Source organism: Mirounga leonina, unplaced genomic scaffold, assembly GCF_011800145.1.
Source record: "Mirounga leonina isolate KUSES-001 unplaced genomic scaffold, KU_Mleo_1.0 Mir_201, whole genome shotgun sequence".
Lineage (NCBI taxonomy): Eukaryota > Metazoa > Chordata > Mammalia > Carnivora > Phocidae > Mirounga > Mirounga leonina.
This window is the reverse complement of record NW_023270504.1, coordinates 14,458,711-14,471,651: the sequence shown is the minus strand read 5'-3', so window position 1 is coordinate 14,471,651 and position 12,941 is coordinate 14,458,711. Positions and strand designations below refer to the sequence as shown.

The following is a 12,941-nucleotide window of genomic DNA, read 5'->3' as shown; positions in this document are numbered from 1 at the left end:
CATGTCTACCGCGTGGGGAGTCTGTTAATTATCTTAAAGTACAAAGGAGTGTTTGTGGTACGGCCAGCTACATGGAGTTGTTAAGATCTGTCAGAAATTATTTTGAAATAATTAATTTTTTTTAAGTAAGGGAGGTCACTACTAAAAAAGCTGTGGGTGGGGCCGGGGAAAGGAGGAATCCTTACTTGAACATTGTTCCTTGGACCACAGTCTAAGAGCTGAGAATAATTTTCTAAGGTCTTTTAACAATTTTATAGAAAAATGCTAAATTTTACTTGCAGTTTTGGACTTGTAGATACATACTCTTTTTTACTTTTCAGGGAAACTGAGATATGGAGTCATTTATGCCTTTTTCTGCATTTTTTTCTCATACCGTCTACCAGATCTAGGAATATTATATGCTTTAGGGTTACCACCAGTTTCTGTTAAACAATTATAAGCAGCAAAAATACATAGAGATATTACAAACATTGTTGCTAACATATTCTTTGACTTTTAGATTCTCAAAATAAATTAGTACAAATACTAAATTGACTTATCCAGTAGTGCTTATTTTCTAGAATCTTCTTCCATTCATACCTTCTTGTAGCAACTGTAACATGTGTCCTTTTGTTCATCTGGAAGGATTTATGTCTGTCTTGTCATATTTGTAACTTTTATTTAAGATTATGTCTACATAGAGCCTAGAAGAGGCCTTTGTTTGTCAGTTGGTATTTATGCAGGATTGACATCCTTTCTGGAGTTACAAAGCACCTGTTTGTTATAGTCTTACCTGTGTCTTGCCTCTGTCACTCAGGCATTTAAACTTTCAACTTACTGTGTTTTGAAGTGACAGAAAAATACCAGAATAAGAATAGTCAGCATGCTTATCTGATTCGTCTTGTGCAAGGACTTGATAGATGGCCTCTGTCCGTCTTAGTGGAGAAGTGTACATTAAAATCCAGTCTCATTATCTTTTGGCTCAATAAACAGGTTACCATTCTTTGTACACAGACCAATGATAATAAAGAATGTTGTCTGACAATAAAGAGTATGTACAGTTAAAACTCAAGTACATTTCCAGGTTCCTTAAGTTGTTATTATTGGATTTTGTTTCGTTTTACTTTCACTGTAAGAGCCAGTGGCATGACATACTGGAATGGCGTCCAGTTACTGCCGGCTATTTTCTAGACTTCTGGCACACAGCCACCTGGAATAGCTGGTGGCACTCAAAGCGGCGTTACTTTGTCTTCTCACTGTGTGTATGTCATCTCGCTGACTTAGTCGTTTTGGCAGGTTTATATAAACCTTTGGAAAGGTTTATAAATGACCGTGCTGCACAGGCAGCTTAATCTATATCTTAGCAAAGTTATGCAAATCTTTGCTCATTTTGTTGATCTTTTGGACTGAGCCACAAATTTGGTTACTTTTTTTTTATTCTGAATTGTTACTTAATTGCATTCTTGGCTTTGTGAATTAAACCTATGAAATGACAAGAAAAGGTCCTTCCATTGTATTATGTCTTAGGATTTTCGTGGCCATGCTTGTCAGTTCCGTTGTTACAGAACACTGCCCTCAGTTACTTTAGGAAATTGTCACTCATTAACTTTGCAGGTGTCAAGTAATTTTCCCTGTCTTTATTTTTCAGCTATACTGACTCCTGTTGAAACCATTCAAAACTAAAGACATGGACCTTCAGCAATGTGAGAAGATATTGTACAGTATATTTTAAATCTATGAAATTCATAGTTCTGATGCTTTTGGCCACAGAGCATCATTTTATCACTTCTGGAAAATGTTTATTCCAAACAGCTTTAACGGCTCATATGTACACTCCATAATCTCAAGGTTGTTGTTCTGACACCAGCTTGCTGCTATGATTTCAGAGCACATAAGCAAAGGTGCTTTTTTAATGTGCGGTCTACAGCCAGATCTTCCTTAGTTGCTGATTTCCAGATTTTGATGTTTCTAAAGTTTAGGTGGATTTTTATTTCCTTTTGCTTTTTCAGTACATAAATTTAGTTATTACTTCCAATGAAGCTTGTTTTCCTGTTTTATTTTCTTTTTCTTCCCATTTTGGCTACTGCAATGCTTTGTTTCACACTTGATTTGTAAAAATTTTATATATATATTTAAAATGTGCCATTTTATTATTGCTAAGTGAAGTATGTCCCGTTTTCTGCTATAATTATTTCTCAGTCAGATTGCAATGTCAGCAGTTACTGCCACACTCTTGTCAGCCTAAACACAAATGTTACCGCTTACTTTTTCTTATTAAAAATACAATTTAAAATGTAGGTATTTTGAAGGACTGGGCTTATACTTCAATTGGGATAGATGTGTACAGCAATAAGCAGGTTTTCAAATCCAGTACTTAGTTTGTGTACAAATGTAATTATGTTCATTGTGTATATATTATACAATGAGCACATGTAAGTATTAAAGGCTACTTACTATTGTTTAAATGCAAATGTTCATATCTCATTTCTTTTTTATCATGTTAAATAAATGTTGATGTTCTTAAATGACTTGTGTTAGAATTTTTGCTCTTCCCATATAAAGTGAAAAGTCTGTGGGGCACCTGGCTGGCTCAGTGAGTAGAGCATGTGACTCTTGATCTCAGAGTTGTGAGTTCAAGCCCCACATTGGGTGCAGAGATTACTTGAGAAAAATAAATCTTTGAAAAAATAAGTTAATTAAAATAAATGGAAAGTCTGAGACTCAAGGGACTTCTCGATGAAACAATAGTCTGTTAATCTTACCATTGTAGACAACATCATAAAAAAACCTTTTCTGCCCTCCAGGCCGTTCTCCCATGTGAGAGCTCAAGGAACTTGAGGCCCAGGGAGATACATTGAGTGGCCCAGAGCCACATTATATTTAATGACAGAATTTGGACCAGAACATAGTTTTTTTTCACATTTCCTTGGAGGCCATCGGCTGAATACTGTCGGGCTGGTTTCATTTCTCAAAGTTTTCCACACTTATTTCTATTTGTGTTGTGGAAGCTAGCTTCAAACATCTGCTTTCTCCGCTCAGTGGGTTGGGCTTGAAGAGGGGTGTGTGGAGCAGAGGGTTATTTCTCTGACATGGGGAACTAGAAACCGTTTCATCATCAGAAGTAGGACCCTCAGAGATCATTTTCTCTTACAATACATTCTTAGCAGATGTTACGCTCTTCAGAATCAATTACATTTCTTTCCTCTATAACCTTTTGTTCATGCTATATATTGTTCCCAGAATACTAGGAAATTTGATGCTTTTGGATTCCTATATGAAATGGCTGAAACTAAATTGGCACTGGTCAGTCTTTTTTTTTTTTTTCCCATGCTATAGTAAAGAGGATTTAAATTTAATTCAAAATGCAGATGTATAAAAATTCATCTGCTCCAAACAGAAACACAGAAAATGAAATGCAAATAGATACAGTCTATATTGTAGGAGGTGAATGAGAAGAGAGATTAAGATGGAAGGAGAGTGTTCAGTTCACTGTATCCACATAAACAAGTTTATGCATACCACCTTTATCTGAAGACATCGTGCCAAAGTCTTCCAAAGGAAATAGGCTACAGATTATTATTTCCCTCTAGTCACCATATGGTTATTGTTACAGATCTTCCAGTCAGTGTGTTGGGGGGAGAGTGACTGTTGTTCTTTCATTTTTCCTTGGGTTTTTTTGGTGAGGCTTTTTAAGTCTATTGTGTATGTGTTGTGTGTGTTACTTTGGCTTAAACACAACATTTTTTTGAACTGTTTCAAAAAGGAAAAATGTCCCATACTGGAATAGCTAGAAGCCTAGGGAGTTTGGAAAAAACAATATAGAGTAGTTGTCACTCGGGTCAACATTTCAGAAAGCCAGTTGAAAATCCCGTACTTGCAAACAATAGGTCAGCACAGGTACTTGTTACAGAATATAGCAAAAGGAACTATTCTCCAAAATGGTGAACTAGATCAGTACTCTCTATCTCACCTAAAGCTCACCTTACTCAACTCCTGCTATCTTATTGGACAGGTGTGCAGAGAGCCCAGGAAGTATGGAGACTTAGAGTAAGGAGGGCGGCAGACAAGCAGGAAAGGCCATTACTCCAGATGCAGGGTTGTTATGGGCGCCACCTTTCCAGCATGGAAGCAAGCTCCAAAGTTTAATGCGTGTCCCTGTTGGGTTGGTTACTCAGACATCACGCCCAAGTCCCCCATATGCCCCTGCCCCCAGTTGATAGAAAGTTCACGGTCTGGGGCTCCTGGGTGGCCCAGTCGGTTAAGCGTCTGCCTTCAGCTCAGGTCATGATCCCAGGGTCCTGGGATCAAGCCCCACATGGGGCTCCTCACTCAGAGGGGAGTCTGCTTCTCCCTCTGCCTGCCACTCGCCCTGCTTGTGCTCTCTCTTTCTCTCAAATAAATAAAATCTTTTTTAAAAAAAAGAAGACAGGGCGCCTGGGTGGCTCAGTTGGTTAAAGCAACTGCCTTCGGCTCAGGTCATGATCCTGGAGTCCCGGGATCGAGTCCCGCATCGGGCTCCCTGCTCAGCGAGGAGCCTGCTTCTCCCTCATGTACTCTCTCTCATTCTCGCTCTCTCAAATAAATAAATAAATCTTTAAAAAAAAAAAAAAAAAAAAAGAAGACAGTTGGGGCGCCTGGGTGGCTCAGTCGTTAAGCATCTGCCTTCGGCTCAGGTCATGATCCCAGGGTCCTGGGATTGAGTCCTGCATCGGGCTCCCTGCTCCGTGGGAAGCCTGCTTCTCCCTCTCCCACTCCCCCTGCTTGTGTTCCCTCTCTTGCTGTGTCTCTCCCTGTCAAATAAATAAAAAAATCTTAAAAAAAAAAAAAGTCATACTCCCATGGTGGTCAAAAATTAAACATAATCATAAGCAATCTGCAGACTTCTTTGCATATCCACAAAAGTATTTTTTAAAATTATGTTTCCCTTTGCACATTTTAAGTTTGACACCTTTAGTTTTTCATAAGTTGAGATTGTCGAAAAGATGCAATTTTTAGCATACTATCAATTTAACTTTGAAACTTTTTTTTTTAAAGATTTTATTTATTTATTTGAGAAAGGGTGAGAGAAAGAGAAGGACCAGGGAGAGAGGCAGAGAGAGAGGGAGAAGCAGACTCCCTCTGAGCAGGGAGCCCGACATGGGGCTGTATCCCAGGAGCCCAGGATCATGACCTGAGCTGAAGGCAGACACTTAACCAACTGAGCCACCCAGATGCCCCTATCAATTTAACTTTGTAAAATAAAACTGTTAAATCAGTTTTTTTAGTGTATCCAATAGAATATAAATACTGTTTTGATTGTTTCATCATCCATTTTTTTTTAAGATTTTATTTATTTGACAGAGAGAAGGAGAAGCAGGCTCCCCAGTGAGCAGGGAGCCTGACGTGGGGCTCGATCCCAGGACGCTGGAATCATGACCTGAGCCGGAGGCAGTCAGTAGAGCATGTGACTTGATCTTGGGGTCGTGAGTTCAAACCCCGCCTAGGTGTAGAGCTTACTTTAAAAAAAATAATTCATCACTTCTTGGCCTTCTGGCTAACATCAAGTATAGTTTCTGTTCTTATCAGTTTAATATCTGACATCCTCTACCCAAGGACAGTGTATGAAGTGGATTTTTGGAGCAGTGAGATGGACTAGGAGCTTGCTCTGGCCACTCCTTGCATCAACCTCCTGATATTGCAATACCTCCAGAAATAGTGCACCCCCCCCCCCGCTCGGGGGGCTAAAACAAAGATTAAAAAAAAAATAAAAATGCAAACAAGCTTTTTTTTTTCTTTTTAAGTAATCTTTATGCCCAATGTGCAACTTGAACTCACAACCCCAAGATCAAGATTCCCATGCTGTACCCACTGAGCCAGCCTGGCACCCTACAAGCATTTTTTTTTCTTTAAGGTTTTATTTATTAGAGAGAGCACAAGCAGGGGGAGGGACAGAGGGAGAAACAGACTCCCCTCTGAGGGGGGAGCCCAACATGGGGGCTCAGTGTCAGGACTCCAGGATCACAACCTGAGCCAAAGGCAGATGCTTAACCAACTGAGCCACCCAGGCGCCCCACAAGCTTTTTTTTTAAATAGGAAAATTTACATCATCCTTTTTCTCCTTGAACTTATATTTTCCATTTTACTTCATACTTGATCACAACAAATTATGATACATAAAATTAAATGATGTTAATTATTTCTAATTCCATCCATTTCTGCAAGATCTGGTTACTCAGCCATTATAGCCATTCACTTTTTCACCATCCTGGAGGATTTTATACCCTGAGGTGTAAGAGTAAGATTCAGACAAGTTTTTCATACTCGAAGGAGAAAGGAGCTAATGTGAAAGGAGTGCCTTGATCTCAGGAGTCGGAGGGGTGATATGTTTTACTGAAGAGTTCACGTGGAAAGTAAAAGTTCTGGATGCCAAGTCCATTGAAGTCATCCTTGCCCACATACCCTTGAAATGTTTCTGTGTACTGATTGAAGAATGCTGTCCTAGGCTATTTGGCCATTAAAATATTTGTAAGCATATTGATTTATAGATACCCGGTCACTTTAACCATATAAAGGTTTTATATAGATTTAGCCCGTGGCAGAGAAACTCACTATTGAACAGTTGCGAACAACTATGTATGTATGAGAATAAATTGACTAATGCAGAAACAAATTTTTTATTATGCGAAAGTAGTAATTTGGAAAGTTTTCCCAGAATTCTTCCAGAAAAATTGATCACATCCTTCATCTATAGGTTAAAAATAAATCTCTGAAGCATTTGGATCGTACTGTAAGAGCAGAAATGTTAAATTTTTAAATTTAACTTTTTAATTTAACATTAATTTTTTATTTTAAAATAATTAACAATGAAAAGTCAACCTAAAACATAAGGTGAAAGACTGGGTCAGAGGCGTGAGGGGAATACAGCAGAAGTATTTCATGTAATTCAAGCCTGGGACAACACATTTAAGTGGAGGATAGGACCCCAGAGCTGTGTCTCTCTCACAAGCTCAGTGCCTCACAAACTTCCTGGAAAGTCCCTTACATTCTCTGTTAGCTATATTCAGAAAAGCCTATCGAGTCCACTTGAGGGAAGACTCCTTCTATCTCTCTCCTAGAAAGGGCTCATCTCCACTCCTCCAGTGCTGGGAAACCGTGTAAGCCATCATCCTAGGTTGGCAGGATGGCTGAAGGGACCTTCCATCCACCAACTCTGTTGCTAGGAAACCTGAATCCCTCCAGACCCTTGTTACTGCTCTGGGGCCTCCTTGTGTGGCAGTCAGGAGTACAAACTCTGGCACTAGATTGCCTGCCTGGATTGGAACCTAGCTCTGTCACTTACTATGCGCCCTTTGCCAAAGTACTTACATTCTCTCTATGCCTAGTTTTTTCCACATATCAAAAGTTGGTCTAATAGTTACTATTACACTATAGTTAATTGTAAAGACTAAATGAGTTAACATGTGTTAAGTGTTTAGAACCTTTCCTGGCACCATGTAAATGCTTGCTACCGTTAGCTTTTATTAATTAAGGGCTGATTTTATCTAAAGTTTCTAAATTTTCCAGGGCACTATTAATTACTTTATTTGAGCAGTGTTTTCAGATTGGATCCCAAGTTAACATGCATTAAAATCACCTGAAAGGCTTGTTAAAACACAGATTTCTGGGCCCCATCTCTAGAATTTCTAATTTAGTCACTCTGGAGTGTGGTCCAAAAATTTGAATTCTAATTCTAACAAGGTCCCAGATAATACTAATGCTGACGCTCCAGGGACCACCCTTGGAAAACCACTGACATATAATAAGGTTTTGTGTTGTGTGTTGAATTTTTGTTTCATTTATATGTCGTGATAGAGTGCGAGGATACATTAAGAAGTCATTTACAAAGGTGTGCACAGAATATAGAAGAACCGAAGATGACGCAGTAACTCAGATGTTTCACACGAAGGTCCAAAGAGATGAGGGAAGTAACTAGAATCCAAAGAAGAGAGTTACTTCAGAGAAGCCCTTACTCTCTTTTTCAAGAGACAAAGCCAACCTCAGTGTAGGCAACCCTGCATGGGATAGATCCAGGAGAATAAATGTACTGACGGCACTCTTATCACTCCAGTTGCTCTCTGGGGCTCCCAAGAGTTGTACTGGGTGTAGCTGGGAACTCCTGGGGGTTTTCAAGACCTTTCCAGGGGATCCTCGAAATCAAAACTATTTTCATAGTAACACTAAGATGTTATTTGCCCTTTTCACCTTTATTCTCCAAGTAGTGAACAGGGGAGTTTCCCAAAGGCTGTCTGACCTCTGATATTTCAACTGAAGGAATGCAGAAGGAGATGTGAAAAATCCAACTGTCTTCTGTTAATCCAGATATTGAGGAGTTGCAAAAACAGAAAACAATGTTTTTTACTTAAAAAGGATGTTGGGAACACCTGGCTGGCTCAGTCGGTAGAGCATGGGACTCTTGACCTTGGGGTTGTGGGTTCGAGCCCCACGTTGGTTGTAGAGAATACTTAAAATCTTCAGGGGTGCCTGGGGGGTTCAGATGGTTGGGCGTCTGCCAAAGCAGACCTGAGACAGAGCTCATGCCTATAATACCCTACTGGAAAGTGACAGGGACTTAATGGAGTTGTAGCATTTCAAACAAATTGGCCCCTAGCCCTATCCCATAAACCGCCCAAGAGCAAGGAGGAGGCAGCAAAGGCTTCCAGTAAGGGCCCTGATGTAACTTGAAATTTATAAAAGAAACACAAATACATAGTAAACAGGGACAGGTGCTCATTATCAGTGGTAATCAAAGATACACAAAACAATTAAAAATCCCTTTTTACTCAGTAGTTTGGAAATCATGCCCCAAAAAGTGATAATGCAATGTGGTATTATTCACTTCAAAAGTTAAGAGATAAACTTACGGTGTTTTATGTCAATTATATCTCAATAAAGCTGGAAAACAATTGTTGAGAGTGGATCTCATGTTAGGTGTTCCTACCATGCACACACACAAAAAACATGAAGGACACAAGGACACTCTGGGAGGTGTTGGATGTCTTTATTACTGTGGCTGATGATGATCTCACAGGTATATCATATGTCCAAACTCATCAAACTGTGCATATTAAATACATCCAGTTCTTTGTATATCAGTCATACCTCAGTAAAGCTGTGCTTCTTTTTAAAAAAGAAAAAGATAGTAGGAAGGGAAGAATGAAGGGGGGAAGATCAGAGGGGGAGACGAATCATGAGAGACGATGGACTCTGAAAAACAAACTGAGGGTTCTAGAGGGGAGGGGGTCGGGGGGATGGGTTAGCCTGGTGATGGGTATTAAAGGGGGCACTTTCTGCATGGAGCATTGGGTGTTATATGCAAACAATGAATCATGGAACATTACATCAAAAACTAATGATGTGTGGTGATTAACATAACATAATAAAATAGAATAAAAAAAAAGTAATGTCCACAGTTAGCAGGGTGGGGGAAACCATTATACTCATATAGGGTTGGTTAGAGTGTCAGTTGATAAAACCTTTAGAAAGCATTAAAAACACATACTTTTTGCCCCAGCAATGCTACTTCTGGGAATATATCTTAAACAATCTAGTGAGTATCCAGAGGCACTTGTAGTTTGTTTTGTAAATGGTTTAAATAATTTATCTCTTGCCATAAGCAATCAAAGAGTAGGGGGCCCGTGGCAAGGGATGCAGAGGGGGAGCCAAGCTCCTCTCCTCCTGCCCTGCCCTCAGCAGTCACTGCTGGGCCCGGGCGTGCCAAGCGGATTGCAGGAAGCCCAGAACACGTTCTCAGCCTCTTCCATTTCTATCTCAGGGTCAGAACCAAATGATATGGCCACCTTACCCGTAAGGGTGTCTGGGAAAGCAAGTGTTCATCTTTCCAGTTTCTAGAATAGAGCAGGGCAGTGAAAGCAAGTTGAAGTGAGTGTTGAATGAGCCACGTTGCAAAAAATACCCCACGACCTACACGTCCACCTGTATGAAGTTGATTTGTTGTTGTTGTTAGGGAACTGATTAAAGAAGAGAATACCCATACTCTGCAGCTACTTATGGTGTGGTTAATCCTGTTCACTGTATATTTAGTAAAAAGAGTATAATATGTTTCACAAGATCCCATTTTGCTAAAAAGACATGGATACTCTACACTCACAGAAAAACCTGATATGCGTGGTATTGCTAATTCTCGGTCTTCTTTAAGGATTCTACGTTCTCTGAATTTTTTTGGCAAGCAATCATGTTTTACTTTTAGAATAAAGAACAGAACATAAATTTCCATTTTTGAAAGTTCTCATGGGACCTGAAATAGGAGATAAACTAGTCCGTTAAAATCAACCTGATGAGGCCTCCTGCCCCCAAGTGACCTCCGAATCTTAGCCATTAAACCTTCTCGAGATTGACTCAAAGCCAAGTATAAAGAGAAAACCATAAATAAGTCATTTTGGAAAATACTGTTACTTGCAGTCTGTTCCGTTTCATTTTACTTCTAAGAGGACAAACTCCAGCACATCCTCCATTGCCTGACCAAAGCTTAGTCAGTGAAGCCAGGTGGTAATTACTACAGGAATAGGCTCAGCTCAAAATGGTGAAGAACTTGATTGTGAAGAAAAGCTGATCAGGGTGCCAAAAAGCAGTCACGGCCGAGGACGCTAAGTAGAAAGTTATTTGTAAATTGGTCCAGTGGGATTTGATATAGTAAAGTTGTATCATCTCCAAGGAAATCTCAGGAACAGCAACATAAAGCGTAAGTTCTCCTTGGAGTTTCAAGTGATTTGGTTTATTTGATTGCTGATGGGATGGCTCATAAGACATTGTATAGACAATGTGCAGAATTATATTTTTAAATCAAAACTAACCCTATTTTTTTAAAAGATTTTATTTATTTGAGAGCAAGCGAGAGGTGAGAGAGAGAGAGCGCGCGCATGAGCAGGGGGGAGGGGCAGAGGGAGAGGGAGAAGCAGACTCCCTGCTGAGCAGGGAGCCTGATGTGGGACTCGATTCCAGGACCCTGGGATCATGACCTGAGCCGAAGGCAGACGCATAACAGACTGAGCCATCCAGGCGCCCCAAAACAAACACTATTTTTTAAAAAAAATAATAGCATAAATCTATCTTGTCCCCAAATCGTCAGGTCTGAAGAGGCACTAGGCTTTGACCTTAACAGTATCTGGGCCAGAGTGTTCCAGAAAACTTACAGGAGGTCTGTGATTGCTTTCTAAAGTGACAGTAATCAGTTCTCATAAGATTCCTGTGGTTGAACCGAAAGGAGAATCAACACATACACTTTACAGAAATAATATATGAACTATGATCCCTTTACCTCCTTTTACAAATGTAGAAGAAATCCAAAAGGAAAAGGAAGTAAAGAGTTTGGTAAAACTCTGGAAACAATAATAAGGATATAAATATGAGGATTAGAGACAGAAGGGAACAAGGACCAGAAAGTGGATCAAGTTGAGGGCTTAGAGAATAATAAAGGTCCAGGGCACTCAAGTACAGAGTTCACTTAGCAGCTTTGTAAAATGTCTGGTGAAATCCAAAGAATATATTGTTTAAAATCAAATTTTAAAATGTGCCTGGGGTGCCTGGCTGGCTCAGTCAGAAGAGCCTGCAACTCTTGATCTTGGGGTCCTGAGTTTGAGCCCCATGTTGGGTGTGGACCCTATTTAAAAAAAGAAAGAGAAAAATTATGGTAATTTCCAGATATTTGGGGGCTTTCAGGATAACTTTTGTAATTAATTTCTAATTTAATTCTATTGTAGCAAAAAAGCACATCCTATAGTTTTCCAACCATTTCCAATCTTTTTTTTTTTTTTAAGTAGGCTCCCCTCCCAGCCTGGAGCCCAATGCAGGGCTTGAACTCAAGACCCTGAGATTAAAAAAAAAAAAAAAAAGACCCTGAGATCAAGACCTGAAGTGAAACCAAGAGTCAGATGCTTAACCGACTGAGCCACCTAGGCATCCCGTCGAGTCATTTTAAATTTATGGAGACTTAGTTTGTGACCCAGATTACTATCTATTTTGGTAAATGTTCCATGTGTACTTAACAAGAGCATATCATTTCACATCTTTGTCCTTAGAGATTTGCTATCTTCTTGTTCTATCAATCACTGAGAGAGCCATATTGGAAGCTCCAACTAAAACTGTGGTTTTGAATCTATTTCTCCTTTTGGTTCTGTCAGGTTTTCCTTAGCATATTTTGAAATTTTGGTTTTAGGTGGAAGTGATGAAGGATAATTGGAAGAAAAGCCAGGCAGGGACAAGGGGCCCCTGCCCTAAGAGGAAGCTACCCTTAAAAGGATTTTACACCCACCCTGGAAGGATCCCTCCACCTTTTTCCACGTGATAGATGACAAAAGCTTGATTGGATGACAGGCGCAGGGAGGGTTAATCAGATTAAAACAGCCCACCAACAAGCCCATAAAAACCCCTAGACTTAGCAACCCCAATGGCAACCCTCTCGGGTCCCCTCCATCTTCGGGAGCTTTGTACTATCACTTTACTATCGCTCAATAAACCTTGCTTTGCTACACACCACTCCGTCTGGTCTACCTCTTCATTCTTCCAAGCGGCCTAAGAATCACAGGCACTGAAGGAGAAAAAAAATCCTGTAACACATGCTTATTTGGATTGCTATGTCTTTTTTTTTTTTTTTAAGATTTTATTTATTTGAGAGACACACAACAAGAGAGGGAACACAAGCAGGGGGAGTGGGAGAGGGAGAAGCAGGATTCCTACCGAGCAAGGAGCCTGATGTGGGGCTCGATCCCAGGACCCTGAGATCCTGACCTGAGCCAAAGGCAGACGCTTAACCACGGAGCCACCCAGGCGCCCCTGCTATGTCTTTTAATTAATTCACTTTTTTTTAAGTTTATTTATTTTTTTAGTAATCTCTACACCCAATGTGGGGCTTGAACTCACAACCCCAAGATCAAGCGTTGCATGCTCTTCCGACTGAGTCAGGCAGGCGCCCCTCAGTGAATTCACTT

General features: G+C 40.1%; 1 protein-coding gene and 1 non-coding gene across 7 annotated transcripts in view; both read left to right on the top strand.

The window, feature by feature from the left end:
* PLEKHA5 (pleckstrin homology domain containing A5) overlaps nt 1-2,504 on the top strand; it is a 244,241-nt gene extending 241,737 nt beyond the window's left edge. For all 6 annotated transcript variants that reach the window (XM_035028131.1, XM_035028124.1, XM_035028122.1 and 3 more), the window contains one exon: nt 1,628-2,504. Coding sequence is in view for 2 of the 6 variants with exons in the window: in XM_035028124.1 (XP_034884015.1) it covers nt 1,628-1,662 (35 nt within the window). In the remaining 4 variants the exon portion in view is untranslated. The remainder of the gene's footprint in view (nt 1-1,627) is intronic.
* Nucleotides 2,505-5,492: 2,988 nt separating this feature from the next.
* On the top strand, nt 5,493-5,684 carry LOC118025873. The gene has a single exon (XR_004683433.1). It is a non-coding gene; the product is annotated as a U2 spliceosomal RNA (small nuclear RNA).
* Nucleotides 5,685-12,941: the final 7,257 nt, after the last annotated feature.